Consider the following 22,178-nt stretch of genomic DNA (forward strand, 5'->3'; position numbering starts at 1 on the left):
GGAACAATCACTTCCCTTGTCCTGCTGGCCACCCCCCTTCTGATGGAACCCAGGATACCATTGGCCTTCTGGGATGCAAGTGCACACTGCTGGCTCATGTTAAATTATTCATTAGCCAGGACCCCTAAGTCTTTCTCAGGAGGGCTACTCTCAAGGCTTTCTCCTCTCAGTTTGAGTACACACCTGGGATTACCTTGACACAAGTGCAAAACCTTACACTTTTTTTTTTATAGTAACTATTTTTTAATTTCCTGTCCTTCCTCAGGGAGAAGATAGTTATCTTTGACAGAAGCTCCTTTTTGTTCATTAATATGTTTTCAGCAGCACAGCAAGGATGATAAAAGGCCAGAGTGTATTTCAGGGCTGCATTCCCACAAGTGAATGTTAACAATCTGCATAAAAGCTACAGATTTCATGCTGTTAATGCAGGTACATTAAAAAGTAATGAGAGCCTTTTTTCTTTCATCCAACCATTGCTTTTTATTTTTACATACCAAGAGCCATTGACTAAAATGTGACAGGAAGATTTCATGGTACACTAACACTGCTGAGTTTAAATCCCAGCACAGGAGCTCTTTGGATTTTGGGTAAGCGTAATGTTACAGTGTGCAGCATCATCACAGCTCAGAGAAGGGAATGGTGGTGATTAAAGAGAGAATAAACACTTTTTAAAGCTATGGTTACACTTAGTGCTGGAGTCAACGCGTTGCCTTTTACCTCCACAAACCTCAATGTGTTTCTTTTTGAAGGAATTTGCCAGAGCAGAGAGAGGAGCAGCACGGGATTGCCAGGCAAAAGCAGAGCCCCGAGGTGCAGGGCAGGGGCAACTCGGAGAGCAGAGGTTAGGTCACCGCCTCGGGACACAGCCATCACGAGTCACTGTCCTCTGCATCCAACACTTCCTGCTCCCACAGGGCGTTCAGGATGAAATCCAGGCACCTGCTCACAGGCCTTAAGCTTCCACGGCCACCTCTCAGCTGCCTCTTCCCAAACCGACCGATGGGTCGAACGCCACGTCCCACGTACCAAAAGGGATCGATCTCGGGGCCTGGAATTCAAAGCACTGGGTTGATTTTTTTTTTTTCTATGAAATGCACTCATAGTTGGCTTTGTAGCCTAGTGTAGTTCTACAGAACGTGTGGAGAAGGTACAATACTAAGGTACAGTGTCAGTGAAAATGAATGAACACTGGAGGTGATGCAACCCCAAGGAAATGCCAAATCATTCCAAAGACAGGGGTGTCAGGAACAGGACTTCAAATGCGTAAGGAAGTATTTGAGTCACACAACAGGACTTCAAATGCGTAAGGAAGTATTTGAGTCACACAAAAGCCTCACACAAGGCAGCAGGATTTACCCCTGTGAGTTTTGCTGCTTGAACTCAGAAAACCAAACAAAAGATCCACTGTGGCTGTACATTTCTCCACACAGTGTTTAGCATCCTGCTGCCTGCCAAATCCCAAGTCATTTCTTTATTTTGACTCAAGGACCTAAAAACCAAAGCTGCCCACATCTCCAGTTCTTTCTGTAAGGAGAGGGCTGTCCCCTGATGAGCCTGTGGGCCTTACTCCCCACATGCACTTCTTGCTCACTGCACTTTCAACCATGAGCCTGCTCTGGGCAGCCTGGTCTGGTTGTTGGTGACCCTGCACACAGCAGGGGGTTTGAAACTAGATGAGCATTGTGATCCTTTTCAACCCAGGCCATTCTATGACTCTATGACGTTTCCAGACAGAAATTAGGATCTGTGTGAAGCACATTTAAGTCACTGACGCTTGCTTTATTACTTCTTAAAAGTAAACATTAATTGTCACAGATCTATGGAACATAGCTGAAAATAATCTGTTAAAATAGTCAATATAAACTGCCTTGCACTTTGTCAGTCTTTTGTACATCAGTGTGTTCTCAGGTATTTATCAAAAATTGCAGTATTTCCCTTGACAAATTCAGGGCTATAAGGTAGAGATTAACATCTGTATATGCTCTTAAAAGTGTAAATTGAAGAGCAGGATCTCCCCCCACTGTTTTACCATAGAAACACCTGCAAGGATTTGCTGTTGAACTCTGCCTGGCAGCCTGACCCTGATCCCTTGTTGTACCAGGGGCCACAGGATCACCATCACATTGCATCAGGTGAGAGTCATACTTACTTCTGTTGTCTATTTGATGTTTAAAAGGTCTGCTCTGTCTCGAAGCAAAGCTGAGGGATACCAAGAGCACCAGCACGTAGATGGTGACCAGCTTTAAGTGCTTTGGTGACCACTGGGGATGTGGTGTCCGCAGGACCAGATGCCACATGGTGGAGTGGTGGTAGGGAGTCTGTGAGGAGGAAAGTGGACACAGGGACATCAAAGCTCTCAAGGTGAAGGAAGATGTCAGTTGTGACTGCACGTTCCTATCAGGGCCATTTCATGACTCAGAGCTGACGCTGGGGATGTCCTGAGTATTTCTGTTTAAAGACTGCTGTGAACCATTTACTGAGTTAAGATGTGCAGCTTGAGCTTTTCCTCAACATCCATGAAAGCCCATGGCACAGCTTCACAAGACATAGAATCCTGGCCCTGAGGTTGCCACTGACCATCCTCATGGCCTTTCATATGACTGTGGGCAGTGGACATCAGTGTGTTCTGGCCACTATCTCCATCACCCTTTCCCCATCTGTGAAATACCTGTAATACCTTTCACATTTATATTTTAAACTCTCTCTTTACATGTAAATACATTAGAAAATCTTCTTGAAAAGAAATTATCTTCCTGTGTCAGCTTTCACAGATAGCAGGCAAAACTGTGATTTCCAGTTTTGTTTCCACTGTTAGTTCTCCCAGTCCTGTAAATGCATCTAGATGCAACCACCAGAAGGTGCTGGGTCGGGAAAACAACATCCAGGAGGTACCTGATCCATCCTCCACTTACTGCTACACCCCGTATGTGTGATATTTTGGTCAAGCTTCATCACATTTCTCCCAGCTGTAATGCTAGGAGCCTACCTTGTGCAAAATCTAACTGTATTTGACATTCTGGAGCCTCTGCCAGTGGAAGCTGGGAGAAGCCCTGCTTGCTTAAGCGTCCCTTAGAGATGTACAGGTACAGAGCTACAAGAAATAGCCTTGGCTATGCCCACACAGAAGCTGCTCCCTGTGTAAGGGTGGGATTTTCCCCGTTTCTGCCTCAGCACTGTTATGCTCAAGTTTTAGCTCACTTTCAGTGTGGGCAGAGCAGGAATGAAAAACTCTCGATACGAGTTGTTCCCAAGCATGCTGCAAGGGCAACAAAAGAAAAAAAACAGAGAATCTGACCATGTCTTTCATTGCAATGCAAAATCAAAAGCTCCTTAACCCCTGATGTTCAGTGCAAGTGTATTTTTTCCCTACTCTGGCAGTTGCTTAGCAGGCAGCTTAGAGGAAAGTGATTTTAACCAGTAATTTTAACAGAACTGAGAGTTGATTTTTTACACTGAATATCACAGAGGCAACCAGTACTAAATGTTCTTTACGTGTAAAACAACATGGGATGCATTCTGTGCACCAATTCCAGCTGGTGTACATCTCAGTGAGACAAAAATGAAGGTGCTTAAGGAATCTCTCCCATGTGCTTACACACACACAGCTGCAGACAGGTTTTCTGGATTACTTGCTGTCTGGTTTTGTGTACAGCTTTTCTGGGAACTTACTGATGGCAAATGGCAAAAATAAAAGGAAGAGCTTTTAGCACAGTTTTTTCCTAAGCAATGCTGTGTCTCAGCATCCAACAGCTGGTCCTCTGCCTGAATCAGCCAGTCAGACTGCTGCAGTGTGTTAAACGTTCAGTTTGCCCCCTGACCTGGTTAGGGTTTCAATGAAGCACGTGGCTCTCCTCTGAGCAATATGCAATGCCCAAATAATCAGGGGGCTCAGCATCTCCAATCCTCCATAATTCTTCCTCCTTCTAATTTTTCTACCTCTGCTCATATGGGGAGAAACCGAGGTAGAGGTGATGCCACCAACTTGACCCCAAATGATGCCAAGCAACTCCAACCCCAGCTCCTTTTTGTACTATTCTCTAGGCACAAAAGAGAAGTACAAAACCCTGTTTACCTGCTCACAGGCCTTTGTGTTGGCCCTGTGATCTCCTCAGGTCTGGATCTTCCTGATCCCACAGTCTACCAGTCTTCTTCCAAAGGGAAAACTGTAAAAACAAGACTTGATGTGGTCTCCTTGCCTGCTTCTCATTTCCAACCATTAAACGATCACAAAGAAGCTTTAAAAATGCACCAATTTCAACCAAACATGACGCAAAAATTTCAGGAACAATTTTGCTCCTGGAGCACAGCACAAAGTTGGCACCTCTGCCAATCCAGTCAACCTTCTGCTTGGTCCCTGTGCAGAAAGAATCTTTACACACTGGCTGAGCAACATTTATGAGAGCAGTCTGGCAACTTTGAGCAACATCAGAGGAGAAAGTTACAGCATATTCAAGTCACTGGTAAAATTACAGTGAAGCACTCATTTCTATTTCCAGCTAAGCCCACAGGGAAGTCACTAAACCTAGGTCCCATTTCTCAACTCTGGCTATGAGTCCCAGTCCCAAGCAGTGTGGGAGCACCCTCCCAGCTCTCCTGCTGGTCCAACCAGGCTCAGAGCACACTGAACCTGAACTCTGCTACAGATCCATCAAATCTAAATGATCGTGGATGTCTTCAGAAGACAAAGTGATATAGATTCCTCAAAAACCCTAAAGCAGCATCTTACTCGAGACCAGCAACTGCAGACCTTCCTCCAGTGCAAACCAAGTGGCTTTCACGCTTGAAAGCAGTGGTGGAAACCTCTGCCAGAGCTCAAATGTGGGGTGACTGTAGGCCTGGGGCTCCCATCACCACCACGCTGCAGGCTCCAGTGGGCACCGTCCCTGCGGAGCCGTGTTTCCTCAGCACTGCCTGCTTCGCTGCCAACACTGGACAAAGTGCTCAGCAACAAGCACAGCTACATATGTTAGTGGAAAAAAGTAAAAGCTGAAATAAAAAGGAAATCCACAGGAGAGAGGTACCGAAGCAGGTAGCAGGAGTCACTCACCTCTGCGCAGCAGGGCTCCTCAGGATGCGCTGCTCCCAGCAAAAGCAGAGCAGATGCTGGGGGCTTGTGGATTTTATAGCGCAGGGAAGTGGGCTTGAAGGCGGAGGGAGTCAAGAGGTGGACCAGGAGGACGTCAGCAGTGCTGGAGAGCAAAATTTAAATTCACAAAGGGAGGGGAAGAGAAGTGAGGCTCTGTTAAGAGAGCCATTGATCAGGGCAGGGAGCAGGAGCCAAGGGTAGTGCTAAGGGGCTGGGGCCGCGGGCAGACCGGAGCAGCATGGCTGCCACGTTCAGCACAGGGCAGAGCCCACCTCCCCATTGCCTGTAGCAGTCGTGCTCCTCTTCTTGCTGTCCCCAGCCGAGGCTGCATGTGGAGGAGCTCTCGTCTGAGCCATGGCTGGGGCCAACTCAGCCTGCTTATGTGTGAGGCCCTGCAACTGATTGAACCCAGCCTGGTTCAGCAGCATGCCTAAGTGTGGATAAGTGCTGTGGCAGGGAAAACTTTCATCTGCACGAGGCTGAGATCTCGGGCAATTCTGCATTTCTACAGCATCCATCTCACTGGCACAGTTGTTTTTACTTCTCTCTCTTGACTAATGTATCAGCACATTCTTGCTGATAAGAATCCACTGTTCAACAGCTGTATTCACCACCAAGTTTTGCAGCAGCATTAGCGGCTGTTCCCCTCTTCCACTTCAGTCCTGAGGAGAGGCTGAAATGTGAAGGGACCAGGGTCTGAGCCACGGGGTTCTGTTCAGGCAGAGGATCCTGCTCTGTGCCTGGTGAGGCTGAGCATCTGCAGTGAGCACCTCCATAAATCTCCGCTCAGAGCAGCTGGCCCTGATATGCGACTCACTCCACAAGCTGAGAGTGAATAGGAAATACTGCAACAAGACCTGTTGTTTAGTTTTTCTATAAAGATGCCCCCATGCCTCGCCCTGACTTACTCAGTATCCAGGCATCAAGTGGGTAACCCCACCACCACCATTATCTCTGCCTGGGGAGGAGGTGATCACTAATTTGGGTGGTTAAAAAAAATCTACCTTTTATATAAAGCAGTTTTCTCTATGTGCGTGTATATGAACACACAGAGTAAAGCGTAAGAAATACTCTTCCTTTCTCCAGGTTCCACTTACTAACAGCTAAAAGAAGTGTCTTCCTCATCAAAGTTTTCAAGAGTTTACTCAGACTACTTAGGATCGTGTACAATAGCAGCATATGAAGAGCACTTGAAGTCTGAGATGGCACAAATGGTCTTTCTGCACCTAACACAATCAATATACACGCTTTCTGCAGCAACCTCCTATTAGCATGTTCACTTTGAACCTTGCAAATACCCCCTACTTAAAAATCAATCTGCTCCCAAGAGCCAGTTGGTGGCCGTGCTCCCATTGTGCTAATTCCATGTGCACGCCTGGAGAGGGTATCTTCTCAGTAAATAAAGCCCTTCAATGCTTTGGATCACAGATCTTTTCTCTACATGTTTATTTTGACCAGAAAATGTAGGTATCATTTCTTGATCTCTAGTGAGCAATTGCCAGAGTGAGAGCTTTTTCTCTCCTGGATGTGTAGCACATATTCTTGTTTTGCTAAGTGACCCTATCATCTTAAAGCAGAAATAAAAACCAATTTACTCTTTCTAGTCTGGCTGCCACTGCAACTGCAATGGGAGCCTTTCGAGAGCAATGAGAATTTTCACTGGTTTACACCTACTCAGAAGTGACAAAACTGTGCAATACCTTCATGTTAACATGGTTTGCTGCTTATAGATAAACGCTGCCTGAAAAATAGCATGCCATACATAGAAAAAAAAACATTATTAGGAGAGCCAGCATTTAAAATGCTATAATATGCCCAGCTGCCTTCACTCAGGCCCCAGATCCATCTACCGCAGCATCCTCTTGTTGGCAGCAGCCAGCAGAGAACATCTAGGTAAGACTCCGCAAAGAGGGGAATACATTTTGATGTTCCCCATGGGAATATTCTCCCAGGACCCTGAGACGTGTGGCTCAGAGATTTCCCAAATCAAATGTGTCTTTGTAGCTGGGAGCTTTTAAAGGATTACTTTTTCTTTCATGGCTGCTTCTTGAACCCATGTAAATTCTCAGCATCCACAAAATCATGTGCCAGGGACTTCACAGCTGTCCCCCAGCTACAAAGATCACATCCATGCCTCTGTCCTGAGCACACCACCTGCCAGTTCCAAGTGTGTTTTCATGTTTGATTTTGGTCTTTCTGCCTTCATGAAATGTTACTATAAAATATTCTAAGTGATGAAGATTAATCAGCTATGAGACAGTCTATTTAAATGAGCCTTCTTAGGCATTTCTCTTACTACGGTACTATTTTACTCCATCCTCATTGACTGTAAGGTGTCTTTTTTTTTTTTTCCAGCAGACCACAACCAAACTACCTCAGTGCTCTATATGACACTCAGAAGCTTCACATCAATCATTTGGTTTTCTCAGAGTCATTTCAGGCAACTGTGATCTCCGTTTATTTTATTATTGTGATCTTCATTTATTTCATTACGCTGTTCATAGCAAGGTTTATGCTTTGAGGAAAGCAAGGCTGCACAGAAAAGCAAAAAACATTCCTAATTGGAAGTAACTGGGAAAGATCAAAAGAATGGAATTAATAAGAGAGTGACTTGGGAAAATCATCTAAAGGACATCCTGGTGTGCAGTGAAGAGGCAGAAGATTCAGCATTAAAACTTCAATCCTTCTGTGTTTAGGGAGAAGTTGGGCACGCTGACAAACAGAAGGTGAAAACCACCAAAGCACATTCAATACAAGTGGATAGAGAAATAAGGTGTTCTGTTTTGTTTTTTTTTCCAGCCCATCACTCTCACTGTTTCACATACCAGAATGCAAACAGTTTGAAAATGCCGTGGTGCTGAATGTCTGCATGAGCCACGAATCTGCTCTGCTTTCCGTACTTCAGTACAGCATGACTTCTGTACATGAAAAGAAGTAGTAAAACATCACCATTCCGATTTGGCTTATCTTTGAATAAGAGGGAGGGATTTGTTCTGTCTGGAAATTCTGAATTGACATTAACTAGGAAATATTTAATCAGTGATTGAGGAGACATCCAGCTGCACTAACTGAGCTTCAGAAAACCATGTCAGGCAACTAGATGTGGATGTTAATTACATGTGGAATTACACTGAAGCCATTCTCTACTAATATTCAGGTTCCAAGAGAAGCCAGGACTGGCTGTATTTTGGAGTAATTTTCTTCTTTGAGAAGCAGGACCATCTAGTGGCTAAGACAGAAATTATCTTCTTGCTTATCACAGAGCAACGAATGTCCATAGCTTTCAAATGAAAGGATGTGTACGTCTAAATTCTAAATGTATACTCAAAGCTAAACCAAACGGCATATGACCCAGATCTCTAGGAAGCTGGACTGCATATTCAATGTGCTTATCACTAGCAAGGTGCCAAGTTTTCCCAGTTCTCCCAGTTAGCACAGGCTTACTGGGGAGCTCAGGCATGGGCTGCATGCAGCTCAGGGCATTGACCAATTTCCCTAAGCCCTTCTTTGGCACGCTGCAGCAGACTTAGAGCCCTGATGGAAAAATACAAGCCAGGCTTGGCGTAGTTACAGCCACCTTCCAAACCGCACTGCTGCAGACAGGGAGAATATTTCTTCTGAAACTTTTACTATTCTTCCTCCCCCCATTACATAGCCCTCTGCACAGCACTGAGGTATGCATGGCTTATGAATGCAGCTGGCTATGGTAGACAGTCATGCAGTAGGAGCAGGGAAGATTACGGTTCAAGAAAAGAAACGGTGGTTGGAAATATTTTGGCCTGTCTTGAAGCATCCAGCGCTTCATTCCAGCATTCTGACATAACTGGGGGTTACTCTGGATTCTGAATTAGCATAGCATTTTGCACAAAAGTGTACTTTTTGCCTGCGTTATATTTAATTTTTCATCTGCAAGCCAATGAATCCCTGGATTTCATCCTTGGAGCTGATCCAGTCATAAATAACCTTAATGATTCACATACTACTTGACAGATGAACTGAAAAAAAAGAAAGTTCTAATTGCTATTCATAAACAGGCCTTGCAACCATTAGACTTAAATAGCTTGTAGCCATGATCAAGATAATTAGAAAAGATGTTCATCTTTTCCTGCACAACAGTTGCCAGGTTATACATTAGTCATGTAATGGCAGGAGTATCATACCCAATCCATTCTTTGAGCACTGATATCTAGTAGATACCAGTGAGTAAGATTAACTCCAGCCTGGGCTCTCCAACAATTAGACACAATCTAAAATTTAACCCTAAGCAACAACAAATCTGGTTTCCACATGGGTTTTATGCCTATTTTAACTGCTAATATCATTTTTTATTTTTTTTTTATTTTTATTTTTTCTGCTGCTGCTGCTGCTGCTGCACAGTTGCTACACAAGAATTCCTGTCTTACAAAGGAGTTTGACAGTATCCCAGATACAAAGCGCAGTGTGAGCAGATTGGAAAGTGGTAACATCACAGAGCAACAGGTGGTGACATCATCAAGAGAAGGACTGTGACCACACCACCCTCGCTGAGTACCTTTGGGCGCGGGCAGAGCCTGGCCCAGTTTGTTCGTGCCTGGACTCCTGTCGAGCGTGTGTGCGAGGCTTGGAGGTGGAACGAGCGTTTGGCTTGGGTGTTGGGTTGTGCTTTGGGGACTGTGGGCAGCGGCTCTCAGTGCCCATCCTTACAGCCACCGCCTGCATTTCCCTGGCCTGTCTGGCTCAGGCAGCCAGGGTCCTACGAGGCACACGCGTAGCAGCAGAGGTGAGCTGGGCGGGGACACGTCCCCCAGGGTGGAAATGGGGTGAGCGCTGGGACGTGGGGAGCTGCCAGGGCCGAAGCACGACCCTGTGGGAGTGTGGGGCGGCCCAGGCATGGGACCAGGAGGGGTTCCTGCCGAGGGACTGGCAAATTTCTTCTGCCTGACCCTGGCACAGCGACTGACCGTGGCCTCTCTCCCTTCTCGCAGTGCGCAACTTTCATCACTGTGGTGCTGGTGAGGGCGGAGCAGATCCTCGCCTTCAGTCTCCAGCAGGCCACAGCGTGAGCATCATGGCAGCTGAGCAGGCATGGATGTGTCCCATCTGCCGTGATGAGCGAAAGGACGTGGCCTATGCAGTACCTTGCTGCCACCAGTTCTGCCTGGGCTGCATCCTGCGGTGGGCCAAGCAGAACAACAGCTGCCCGCTCTGCAGGACGGTCATGACGGTCATCAAGGTTGCTGAGTGGGACGACGACGATGACCTGGATTTCATTATCAGGCCCCCAGCACAGCCTGTACCCGCCTGCTTCCAGGCAGGCATTGCTTCTGGCTACAGCCCCCACAGCTCTTTACCACCTCCTTCGCTGTCCCCTTTGCCATCGCCTTCACTGTCCCCTCTGCCCTTTCTGCCACTGCCAGAGGAGCAGGAGAGTGAGGAGGCAGAAGAGCAGGATGCTCAGGAGGCAGATGAAGAGGGGGCTGAGGAAGCAGAGGAGCAGTGGGCGGAGGAGGAGGAGGAGCAGTGGGCAGAGGAGGCAGAGGAGCACTGGGCAGAGGAGGCAGAGGAGCAGTGGGCAGAGAAGGCAGAGGAGCAGCAGGCCGAGGAGTCAGATGAAGAGGAGGCAGAGGAGACAGAGCAGCTGCAAGCTGATGAAGCAGACAAACGGGAGGCTGAGGAAGAAGAGGAGCTGCAGGCTGAGGAGGCAGAGGATGAGCCTACAGTGGGAGGTCTCCTGCCTGAGGTCTGGGCAGCTCTGTTCAGGCAGCACCAGCAGATCCTGGACCCTGTGCTGCCCTGGCTGCGGCAAGCACTGACACTCATCTTTGGGGCACAGTGGTGGCCGACGCTGCCAACCGAGAGCATCATCCTGAATGCTCTGTGCAACGTTGGGCTGGACAGCGAGGCCGTGGTCCAGGAGGTGTTGCCTGTCCTGGAGGACAGAGCAGAGACGCTCATCCAGGAACTCATCAACACCATTGTGTGCCACTGCGGTGAGGAGGCCCTGAGGCAGCTGGGCCTCCAAGGTGCCACCGTGTCCAGGGAGCAGCAGGACAGCCCTGTGGCCGCTCCTCGCCCCGCAGCCTCCCTACAAGCCACCCTCACCTCACGGCCCGCAAGTCCCAACGCGCAGGACCTGCCCAGCACACCAGAGGCTGTCCTTCGTGGCTGCCCCACTCACTGCCCCGCTGCTCACATCCTGAGGGACCCGGAGGAGCCCCATGAGGAGATGGAGCAGGGCACAGCAGCAGGTCCCTCTGCTCGGGGCAGCGGCTCCTCAGCTCCTGGCCGCTCCCCTGGTGGGGCCCAGCGGCCCACTAAGAGAAGGGCTGGCAGTGACGGTGACCCAGAGCAGCCCTGCAAGAGGCTGCGCCGTTGGCGGCACTAGCAGCCTCTTTCATCAAAAATAAAGGTAGAAAAGCTTAGTCCACAAAGACTCAGTTTTACTCCAAACAGAGCTGGCGTTCCACGCGCGCAGTGCTGCATCCTCCCCCTCAGCCAAGCATCACCAGCACACCATGATGTTTATACAGCTTATTCTATGTTATCCTTACGGATCACAGAGCAGTTAAATAATTCGGTCTTTCTGAGGATCATTAATGTACTCAGCATCTCTCAACACTCTCCTCTTCAAAAATGAGCAGAAGACGCAGATTTTAGAAGCGCTCCCAGATAGATCCACGGTGACCAACGTCACCTCAGTGGCCATATTTGGGCTGGGCCCTGGGTTGTAAGATATTATTCAAAACATACAAGAAACACATGTGGGTATCCATTCATCCTGAGACCCTTTCGTAGTGTCATCTCACAGCTTTAAAGCAACGACAGTGAACCATCCAGCAACAATAATTTAAAAAGATAGGGAAGAGGCTGAGTTTTTTATGTCTTGCACATCATCAGTCTTTTTTCTTATTAGGGATTTTGGTTGGCTCACGTTTTGATGTTTGTGGGCAGAGCTTAGTGAGATCTATTATGCTTTTGTCAGAGTACCTGAATTGGATAAAATCGTGATTGCAAATATTTTTAAATCACTCTCCATGTTCTGGAGATTGCATGATGCTTTCCTGAAGATATCTTTTTATTTCCTACTGTGATGAAGCACTGAAAGAAGCTAATGGGATACTACTGGGTACATGATTTAAAGACAGGATTACACGCATATGAATGCCATCTGCACTTGGTACTAAGTCTGGGTATGTAACATCAAAGCAGAGAAAACTGAGGATGCTGGAGGATTGCTTGAGTGAGAAATGCATAGGAGACAATTCATTGTGAATGCTGATACAAAAAGGGATGCTCACTCTTGCTGGCACATACTTCCCACAACACTTTTTCCTGTCAAGGCACTCCAGTCCAGGCTCTCAGTTATCTTAGCACAAAACATCATTCCCCCTTTGTACTCCAATCTACTATTCCAATGTTGTAAAAATTGCACAAATCTGCCTACTCTGCCTATATTTCCCTCTACTTCCATATACATCCATGTGATTTTTACATATTCAATTAATAAACACTTCTGCAGCCAATTCTATAGAAGCTTTTTTTTTTTTTCTTTGAAATTTATATTGAGAAATGATGCTACACAGTTTTATTTCTTTTCAGAACTATTTATTTGTTCCTGGACAAACAACAGCAAAAGTAAGAAATGTTGAGGTAGAGTACAGTTTCTTTAAGGCTCTCTGATTAAGGACATTTCTAGTGGAGAAAGAAAAAACAATAGTAAGGAAAGGAGAAAGTCATAATTAAGAGCAAACAGCATCACAATCTTGACCAACAAGTGATAAGGGAGGCAACAAGGAGGATCGGACCTGGTCAGTCACAGTGACTGCTGAAGGTATGCTGGAAAGTGGTTATTCCAGCAGGGTTTCCTGATGGAGGTGTTGGAAATATCCAAATAGTTTTCCAGGACGGTATCTCTGATTAAGCAGATTTTATTTGCAATTGCAATGGCAGGCCTCCTGCAAGCAGGAGCGCACACAGAAAACAGCGTTACATCTTTTATCCCCTGTTGCCCCACGCTTATCTCTTTCTCCCCTGGGTCCTCATTGGCTGAGTACTGCAGGTTCACACTCTTTCATGACGCTTCACTAATCACACAAATACCAAGGAAACACAAATCCTTGCCACCCAAACACAAATATCTCACTTGGTTAATTGCCTTCTAACAGTTACTTTCTTAACAGATAACTGGTCATAACTTTTGGATGCCTGCTTTACAACATAAACATAAACATAACCTCTTCATTGTTTAACTACCCCCTAGCATTTGTGCCCTTTACACTGGGTCATTGCTCTGGTCATCCATCTGTCCCTGCATAGAGATAAGCTTGGAAGAAGGATAGAGGGGAGTACCTTGAAGCCTGCTTATGGCATCCTAACATTCCCATAGAGTGGGACAGTTCTGCTTTGTGTAAAGGCCCTGACTCCTTGAAAACTTGTTAAATGTATTTCACTTCTGCTGGCCTAATGAACACCCTAAATGTTTAGAACATTTAAAGTCTATTGCAGCTTTGTGAGAAAGAATTTGTCATGTAATTCAGTAACTACGTTTCTAAGATATGTTACTAATATGTATATGGTATTTCTACTTTTCACATCAGCTATTTCTAAGGATATGCTACAGCTTACTTCTTCAGACCATTTGCCCTTTTCAATATCCAATGCATAGAGATCATTTGCACTTTCCACAATTCCCCCCTTTTTTTCTTTTACAATATTGATGTCTGCAATTCTTTTCTAAGGTATGATTCTAAAAACTTCTTCACTTTCTTCATTCTCCATTTCTTCTAATACTATCATTTCATCCGAGTATGGTGGTGGCTCCATTATTGTTTGCTTCAGCAGCGCAGTTTCTATTAATCGCTGTACCAATCCCCTCATGCAGGGGATAATACAGCAACCAATGGCCATCAGGAATCCTGCCACCACAATCAAAGAAGTAAATATGGACACAATCATCCCTTTCCATCTGCCAAACCAGGACTCCAAGCATCCAGCAAGAGAACTATCTATTCCTGAGTTTTCTGCTAATTCATTAGCAAGAGTAGTAAGCCCCCGTAATGCTTTAGTTATCGTGCCATCTGGGGCTGTGTTATTTGGGATGAAAGTACAGCAATGAGAGCCCAACATTACACATACACCCCCTTTTTCAGCTAGTATCATGTCTAGGGCGATCCTATTCTCCCAGGCCATCCTGCTTGTAGCATCCAATTGTTCTGCAATTCCCTGTTGCCTCCTTTGTATAGTTTATAAATCTCTGCTGATTGTAATAGATGTAGTTTATCCAATCTACATTTTTGTTAATTGTTACCCACCAGAATAGTGACTCAAATCCTGCAGCAATTTGTTTTCTAGCCTTAAATTCATCAGGGACACCTCTGGGCACCCCAACTGAGTCTATATATATTGCATCATCATCAAATGAGACTCCTAGGCTCCTTTTGTTCCTTTTGTGAGTGTGTGATAGATCCTTCTCAAATGCCAGAGTGAACGGTATAGCCAGTTGAACAAGTGCACAGGTACCTCCCCAATTAGATGGGAGAGTGGACCATAAGATCTTCCCACCGCAATACCACCAGAGATCCGCTCTAGGGATTCCCAGCCTTGAATAGTTCCCTGCTAAATCTTTCGTAACATCCAAGGTTTCACTGCATAGTGAGAAATTCCCTACAGACCTGGTAGCCTTCACACCCTGTCTTGAGAGACAAGCTGCATGGTTACCTATGGCTGTGGAGAATGCTGGAGGGATTCTGGCATCCATCTCTGATATCGGGGGAAACAGTAGGGACAGAGACTTACAGGCTTCATTTCCCCAGGCAGTTTTCTCCTGGTACAGGGCAATCATACATTGCATATCTTGGGAATCCTTGGTCCACCCCAGTGGAAGGGGTACTACCTGAGCTACAGGCCGCCCTGATGCGCAAGCATAGCAGTTGCTATGGTTGAGACTCTGGACAGTATACTTAACCCATTCTACCCAGGCATTCACATCTCCATATCCTGTCTCAATTTCAAATGTTTCTCTGAGATCTTTTATTTCTGTAACTGCTACGGCTGCAGGATTTTTAGAAGGATTTTTCACTCCTTTTTTCTTATCCTGGACATTTTGAGTATGATCAGGTAATGAATCCCATACGGCTATTCTGAATCTAGCTACTGGGTCTTTTCCTCGTATGTTTATTCCAATGCCAAAGGTGATGTTAACAAGGCTATCAGCCTTGCTTATTGTAATTGTTACTGGATTACACTGCAAGGCCTGGCAGTCTGGTTGGACAATTCCCTTAAACATACTAATCCGTTCTTTTAGGGTGTGCGCTTGCAAAGTATCAAATATCCCTGGGGTATATGTCCAGCCTTGATAGGCAGTTGTCCACCATACATTATTCCATCCCCCACAAGGGGATCTCTTATTCATGCCTAATTCAGGACACAGGTATTTATCTTCATGACTCAATTGTCGTTGGGCACTCAAGCTCCCACAGGCTATCACATTGCAAGCATCAAATGTGACAGTCTGAGGCGTTTCTCTCCTTGTTACATTCACCCACATCGTAACAGGGTATCCTCCCACTCCCCTCTGCAGGTCATCCTTTTCCCAAGCAATCAGTTGAGTAAGACATTCTTTGAAGGGGACCACTGTCAAAATCAAAACTACTAATTGGTCTCTCCCCCACATCATTGTTAACTCCTAAATCTCTATATAGTTACTATAGTGAAGAATAGGATATATCCTGCTAGAAATACAAATATATATAGCATAAACACCTCCCTACCTATACTTGTTAAGGAGAAATTACAGATCAGTTTATTTATAATTTCTTTCTAAATTTTTATCTTCAGAGGATCCTCCATGGCAACAGTTTCCCACACTTCAGGGTTAGTGGAGGGTTTTACTGGAGCGTAGTGAGTCCAACCTTTCTCGGCCGTCCTGACAGCTGTTTCTGTTGTCAGAAGTACTTGGAGCAGTCCTTCCCAGCCGGGTTGCAGCTTTGCCTCCTTCCAGGTCTGGATAAGGACCCAGTCTCCAGTTTGGAATGGATGAATTGGAAATTTCAGAGGTGGTGTCTATGCTAGCAGTCCTCGGATCCTGAGAGACGATAGTGAGGAAGACAATCTGAGTATATAATTTTTAAGAAACATATCTTTAGTTTCAAACTGCGGTACCTCATTTTTCTTTCCTGGATATGGTAACCCAAATAACATTTCATATGGAGAAACCCCCACATCCTTTCTCGGTGCTGTACAGATTCAGAGAAGTGCCAGAGGCAAACATTTAGTCCATGGGAGTCGAGTCTTTAAGACCAACTTAGTGAGGTGTTTCTTTACTGTCTGATTCATTCTTTCTACTCTTCCTGATGACGACGGGTGCCAGGGAGTATGAAATTCCCATTTAATCCCTAAAGTGTGCATTAGTTTCCGTAATATGTGTGAAGTGAAATGATTACCTTGATCCAAATCAATATATTCTACCACTCCATATCTAGGGATTATGTGTAACAAAATTACCTTGGCTACCGTATTTGCAGTGGCAGATACTGATGGAAATGCTTCTACTCACACAGCTAAATGGTCTACTAACACTAACAAGTACTTGATTTTTCCTACATTCGGGAGTTCTGTAAAATCTACTTGAGTACTTTGAAATGGTCGAATCCCCAGCTCTCTTCTCTCTTTAGGCCTGTTTCTGGTGGCCTTATTATTCACCTTCTGGTATACTACACACTCCACCCAGACCTGTTTAGCCAGAGCATATATCCCTATGCTTATGTATTTTCGTAGCACAGCATCACACATGGCTTGTACTCCCCAGTGACTCCCTTGATGCAGGATGATTAAAATTTCTCTTGTCACTACTTTGTTTAATGCTTCTCTCCCATCTGGAAGGGTCTACTTTCCCTCGGACTCTGTGGCGCCTAAGTTCCTAAGGGTTTCCTTTTCTTTTTCACTGAATATTTGTTTTGGGGGAGGAGGTGGTACCTCGGGCACAAGATAATTCATAATAATTGCTGACTGTAAAGCAGCCTCATGGGCTGTTTTATCTGCTGCTCGGTTCCCTTGAGCAATGATTGATTTCCCTTCTGGTGACCTCTAACATGCACTATTGCAATTTCAGTGGGTAGTGGTAAATTTTCTAGGACTTGTCTGATTAATTCTCCATGAACCTTTACTGTTGATTAACCCTCACTCCTCCCAAATTTTTCCAAAAGTATGTACCACTCCATACGCATACTTTGAATGGTATATATGGTTCCCTCTTCTCCCTTAAGGAGATGAAGTGCTCGGTTCAAGGCATATAATTCACATGTCTGTGCAGTCCAGTCATTAGGCAGCCGGCCCATCTCTCTCACCTCCCCTTTTGCTCCCTCTACTACAGCATATCCATTGTGTCTCTTTCCTTAAAGACCCATCAATAAACAAAAGCTTTCCTTCCTCAAGGGGAGTGTCTTGCAGGTCGGATCTTAATTTTGTCTGATTCTCGATTAAATCCAAACAATTGTGCTCTACACTTTCCTTCCTCCCCTTTCCACAGAAATGTAGCTGGATTCAGACAAGACACAGTTGTTAGCACTAAGTTATTTTTCTCCATTAGTATTGTCTCATATTTCAGGATCCTAGAGTCAGTTAACCATCTTCCAGCCCTTTGGGTCAGAATATTTTTTACTTTATGTGGGGTAGTGACTATCAAGCGTTGATAAAATTGACCCAAAGGTCAATTTTCTGCTCTCTTCTACCAGAATAGCAGTCACTGCTACTGCCTGAATACATTCTGGCCAGCCCCAAGATACTGGATCTAGTAGCTTAGATAGATATGCCATGGGCTGACATTTGTCTCCCCATTCCTGAGTTAGCACTCCCAGGGCTGCCCCTTAATCTATGTTAACAAAGAGCTGGAAAGGTTTGTTCAATGCAGGGAGAGCCAGGACTGGTGCTGTAACTAAATTTTGTTTTAATTCTTCTATTAACTCTTTTTCCTTGGCAGTCCACTCAAGGGTATTGGGTTCCTCATCTAATAGTTTAAGGTATAGTCCTTTGGTTTTCTGAGCATACACCTCTATCCAGAGCCAGCAATATCCCACCACCCCTAAGAATTTTCTCAATTCCCTCTTTATTCTGGGTAAGGATAGTTCAACAATTTCCTGAATTCTTTCTGGGGTGATTCTGGGGTGTTTTTCTTCCTCTTTTTCCCTCTTTTTCATTCAGAGACTAGATATCCCAAATATTTAACTTCTTTTTCTACATATTGTAGTTTATTCTTTGAGACTCTCAGTCCCTGTTTTCCTAGAAAATTTAGCAGTTCATTTGTAGCCTTTTTAACCGCTGCTTTTTCTGGTCCTAACAAGAAGAGATCATCTACATATTGTAGGAGTGATACTCCCTCTGGTGGCTGAAAGTGTTCTAATATTTGCTCCAAAACTTGCTCAAACAGATTTGGTGATTCTGCAAACCCCTGAGTCAGAACTATCCAGCGATACTGTTGTTTTCACCCACTCTCAGGATCTTCCCACTCAAATGCAAATATATCTCTGCTCTCCGGATCCAGGGGACAAGACCAAGAGACGTCTTTTAGATCCATGACACTGAACCATTTATCTTCATTTGGGATTTTACTCATCAAGGTATATGGGTTTGGAACCACTGGATGTCGTTTTTCTACTATTTCATTAATTTTTCTCAAGTCCTGGACTAATCGATAGGAGCCATCAGGCTTCTTTACTGGCAGAACAGGAGAATTAAAGGGCAACATACACGGTTCCAACAATCCATCTTTCAATAATCCTTGCATTACAGGTTTAAGCCCGGTACGTTCCTCAAAAGGAATTGGATATTGCTTCTGTCTTATGGTTTCATATTTTTCCTGCAACTTTATTTTTAAAGGGGTTATTTGCAGCCCCCCACTGTTCCATTCCTTTGCCCAGACCACAGGATCTATATCTTTCTCACCTGTCTCAGTTAACACATTCATTGATACTGCAGTTCCCTCCTGACAGATTGTTATTTGTATTCCCAATTTCATCGTAAGATGTCTCCCCAATAAATTAGTCCCTGCATCAGGTGCATACAATAATTGTCCTGTTATTGTCTTATTCCCTATCTCAATTCAGTGTTTTCAAAAAGTGGTACTGTCATCCCCATCCCCTCTACCCCCGTTATTCTTAGAGTCTCATCAGTTAATTTGAGTCCTGACACTTTATGAGCCAGCGATGTACGAGCTGCCCCACTATCAACTAAAAATACAATCTTCTCCCCTTCAGGTCCCACTTTCACATTTATCTAGGGCTCCTGGTGGGTCCAATTTTTCAAGAACCCCTGACACCCCTATTCTGAATTTAAAGCAGCTTGTAGCTTCTCCTCTCCCCCCACTCTGGGCAATTTTTCTTTCTCCTAGCTTTCCACACCTGAAACACCTCTTTTCACTATTCTCTGATTGAGGTCTGGATCGATATCCTCAGAATTTTCCTTCTCTCTGCCACCCTCCAGGGCCCGACCTCTCTTGTGTTTTCCTCCCGCTATTATCCAATCTTTGTTTCACTACACGATCCACTGTGGAAACCATTAATCTAGCTTTCTGTTTTTCTTCCTCTTTTTCCCTCCTAACTTATATCTTCTGAGCCTCTTGTAAGAGCTCCTCCAGGGGCTTTGTATTCCATCCTTCTATCTTTTGAAGTTTTTTCTGTATGTCTGGACATGCCTTAGTTACAAAATTTACCTTAAGGAACCCTTGGGCTACAGGATCCTCAGGATTCATTCCTGAGTATTTTCTCATCCTGTCTCTAAGCCTTTCCAGAAAATCACTAGGGGATTCATTCTTATTCTGCTGAATCTCAAATGCCTTAGTAAGATTCTGGGACTTAGGTACTGCCTCCTTAATTCCAGCTATTATTATACCTCACAAGTCCTTCATGTTTTGCCTATGTTGTGCGTTATTACAGTCCCAGTTACGGTCTTCCAATGGGTATTTTTGTTCTGCTGGCACCATCCCCCAGGGGGATTATTCTTTTCCCATTCTTGTATAGCAGCTCGTCTGATCATAACTCTTTCCTCTAGAGTAAACAATATACCCACGATGGACATTAATTCCATCCATGAGTACAGGTTAGGACCCAGAAATTGTTCTGCTACTGCTATAGGATCCTCAATTAAGGATTTCATTTCCTTCTTGAAATTCCTGACCTCTCTGCTAGTGAGTGGGGAGCTTACATAATGTATTTGCCCCTGTCCCAGTGGGACCTCCCGTAGGGGGTACATAGAGGTGTTAGTGTGGTCAGGGTCAGGGATATCTCTCTTATATTGTTCTAACTCCCTTCTGAGCCCAGCATGCCCTTCTTCCTGTGAAATGACTCTATGAGTTTTCTCTTGCTCTTCTGGGGAAATGCCTGACGCCTCCTATACTACATTAGGGTTGAATGGAGGAGGCAGATTCTCTAGGGGATTCCACTGATTAGCTCTCTCTTTCCTGATTCCTCCTGATCCAAATCTTTCTTTGCCAGCAATACTTACCTCTCGTGAACAGCAAGCGGCATATTCTGTTTCTTCCTCTGACAAGGGAGTTTTATTCTTTACATATAAATTCAGAATCTGACAGATCCAATCTTCATCAGATCTGTATTTTGGCCAAAATACCGATTTTCCCTGTAAAGGCTCTCGAAGCCAAATTTGGGTACAGTATCTAAACATCTTTTTCCTATCTCTGTCCCTAGTTTTGGGGTTGGTTTTCCAATTTTGAAGCATTTCTCCCAAGGGGTTATCTCTAGGCACAATTCCGGGGACCTTTTTCCCCTTTTCTCGGGAGCTTCTATTACTCGTCCCTCCAGAATGCTACCATGAACTACCCAGCTCTCAGGTTGGTTACCACACTCTGATTCTCGGATTTTGGGCTCAATTGCTCCGGAGTACTACACACCTATGTCTCAGATTAACAGGGGTGTACTGCTGGCACTTCTTCAAGTGCACAGGGTACTGTACACCAACAGCTCCCTCTCGAGACTCTTCCTTTCACCTTTCACAGCCACTTTGTCCATATCTGGCCCCATGCCCCTCGCGGGACAACAGAACTGCAAATGGGGACTTCGCACTCGCTTCTCACTGAAAGTGCATCTCAGACACACACACTCAAGAGTCTCAACCGACCCCCAAGGCAAGAATTAAATTCCCTTACCTTGGTCCGTGCACGAAGTTACCGGGTCACAATGGCCAACATCCACGCCAACCTGCCTCTTGGCTTTCTTAGGGACTGTCCTTTATGTCTCGGTTTCTTATCGGCTGTTCCAAAGTGTCACCCCACCATCCAGACAGGACTGCTAAAATCAGCGGGGTGCACCTATCCTGTCCAGGGCAGTGAGGGAGGCCCCCGAGAGGTGATAATTATCCCGGACGAGCCCACAGATTGTTGGAAATATCCAAATAGTTTTCCGGGATGGTGTCTCTGATAAAGCAGATTTTATTTGCAATTGCAATGGCGGGCCTCCTGCAAGCAGGAGCGCACACAGAAAACAGCGTTACATCTTTTATCCCCTGTTGCCCCACGCTTATCTCTTTCTCCCCTGGGTCCTCATTGGCTGAGTACTGCAGGTTCACACTCTTTCATGACGCTTCACTAATCACACAAATACCAAGGAAACACAAATCCTTGCCACCCAAACACAAATATCTCACTTGGTTAATTGCCTTCTAACAGTTGCTTTCTTAACAGACATCGGGTCATAACTTTTGGATGCCTGCTTTACAACATAAACATAACCTCTTAATTGTTTAACTACCCCCTAGCATTTGTGCCCTTTACACTGGGTCATTGCTCTGGTCATCCATCTGTCCCTGCATAGAGATAAGCTTGGAAGGAGGATAGAGGGGAGTACCTTGGAGCCTGCCTATAGCATCCTAACATTCCCATAGAGTGCGGCAGTTCTGCTTTGTGTAAAGGCCCTGACTCCTTGAAAGCTTGTTAAATGTATTTCACTTCTGCTGGCCTAACGAACACCCTAAATGTTTAGAACATTTAAAGTCTATTGCAGCTTTGTGGGAAAGAATTTGTCATGTAATTCAGTAACTAAGTTTCTAAGATATGTTACTAATATGTATATGGTATTTCTACTTTTCACATCAGCTATTTCTAAGAATC

The 22,178-nt window shown here is 45.1% G+C and overlaps 3 protein-coding genes across 3 annotated transcripts; 1 reads left to right on the forward strand and 2 right to left on the reverse strand.

Annotated features, from left to right (window-relative positions):
- Positions 1 to 869: 869 nt before the first annotated feature.
- Positions 870 to 9,763, reverse strand: LOC116226998 (uncharacterized). Its single transcript, XM_090142128.1, has 4 exons — positions 9,618 to 9,763; positions 5,048 to 5,189; positions 2,150 to 2,318; positions 870 to 1,048 (listed from the first exon to the last, which is right to left on the reverse strand). Exons 1-4 carry the CDS (start codon positions 9,761 to 9,763, stop codon positions 870 to 872), a joined length of 636 nt encoding a protein of 211 aa, XP_089998254.1.
- Positions 9,519 to 11,532, forward strand: LOC149917414 (uncharacterized). Its single transcript, XM_090142138.1, has 2 exons — positions 9,519 to 9,845; positions 10,051 to 11,532. The coding sequence occupies exon 2, from the start codon at positions 10,134 to 10,136 to the stop codon at positions 11,448 to 11,450; it is 1,317 nt and encodes a 438-aa protein (XP_089998264.1). The 5' UTR covers positions 9,519 to 9,845; positions 10,051 to 10,133; the 3' UTR covers positions 11,451 to 11,532.
- A 1,154-nt stretch (positions 11,533 to 12,686) lies between these two features.
- On the reverse strand, positions 12,687 to 21,976 carry LOC116227211 (uncharacterized). Its single transcript, XM_031590378.2, is given in 3 exon segments — positions 12,687 to 14,291; positions 14,293 to 16,148; positions 21,219 to 21,976. Coding segments are annotated over 2 exon segments (1,941 nt in total). The 5' UTR covers positions 15,741 to 16,148; positions 21,219 to 21,976; the 3' UTR covers positions 12,687 to 13,798.
- Between the last annotated feature and the right edge of the window lie 202 nt (positions 21,977 to 22,178).

The sequence above is a fragment of the Phasianus colchicus genome, chromosome 6 (genome assembly GCF_987193195.1).
Source record: "Phasianus colchicus chromosome 6, bPhaCol1.hap1.1, whole genome shotgun sequence".
NCBI classification, from domain to species: Eukaryota; Metazoa; Chordata; class Aves; order Galliformes; family Phasianidae; genus Phasianus; species Phasianus colchicus.

What these genes read in the sequence shown, in the direction of transcription:
- LOC116226998 (XM_090142128.1), bottom strand. Translation starts at nt 9,763, where the DNA reads ATGGGCACTGAGAGCCGCTGCCCACAGTCCCCAAAGCACAACCCAACA. An exon ending in AGGAGCCCTGCTGCGCAGAG is followed by an intron (nt 2,319 to 5,047) that starts GTGAGTGACTCC and finishes TCCTCCTCACAG; the next exon opens with ACTCCCTACCACCACTCCAC. An exon ending in ACATCAAATAGACAACAGAA is followed by an intron (nt 1,049 to 2,149) that starts GTAAGTATGACT and finishes TTTGAATTCCAG; the next exon opens with GCCCCGAGATCGATCCCTTT.
- LOC149917414 (XM_090142138.1), top strand. Translation starts at nt 10,134, where the DNA reads ATGGCAGCTGAGCAGGCATGGATGTGTCCCATCTGCCGTGATGAGCGA.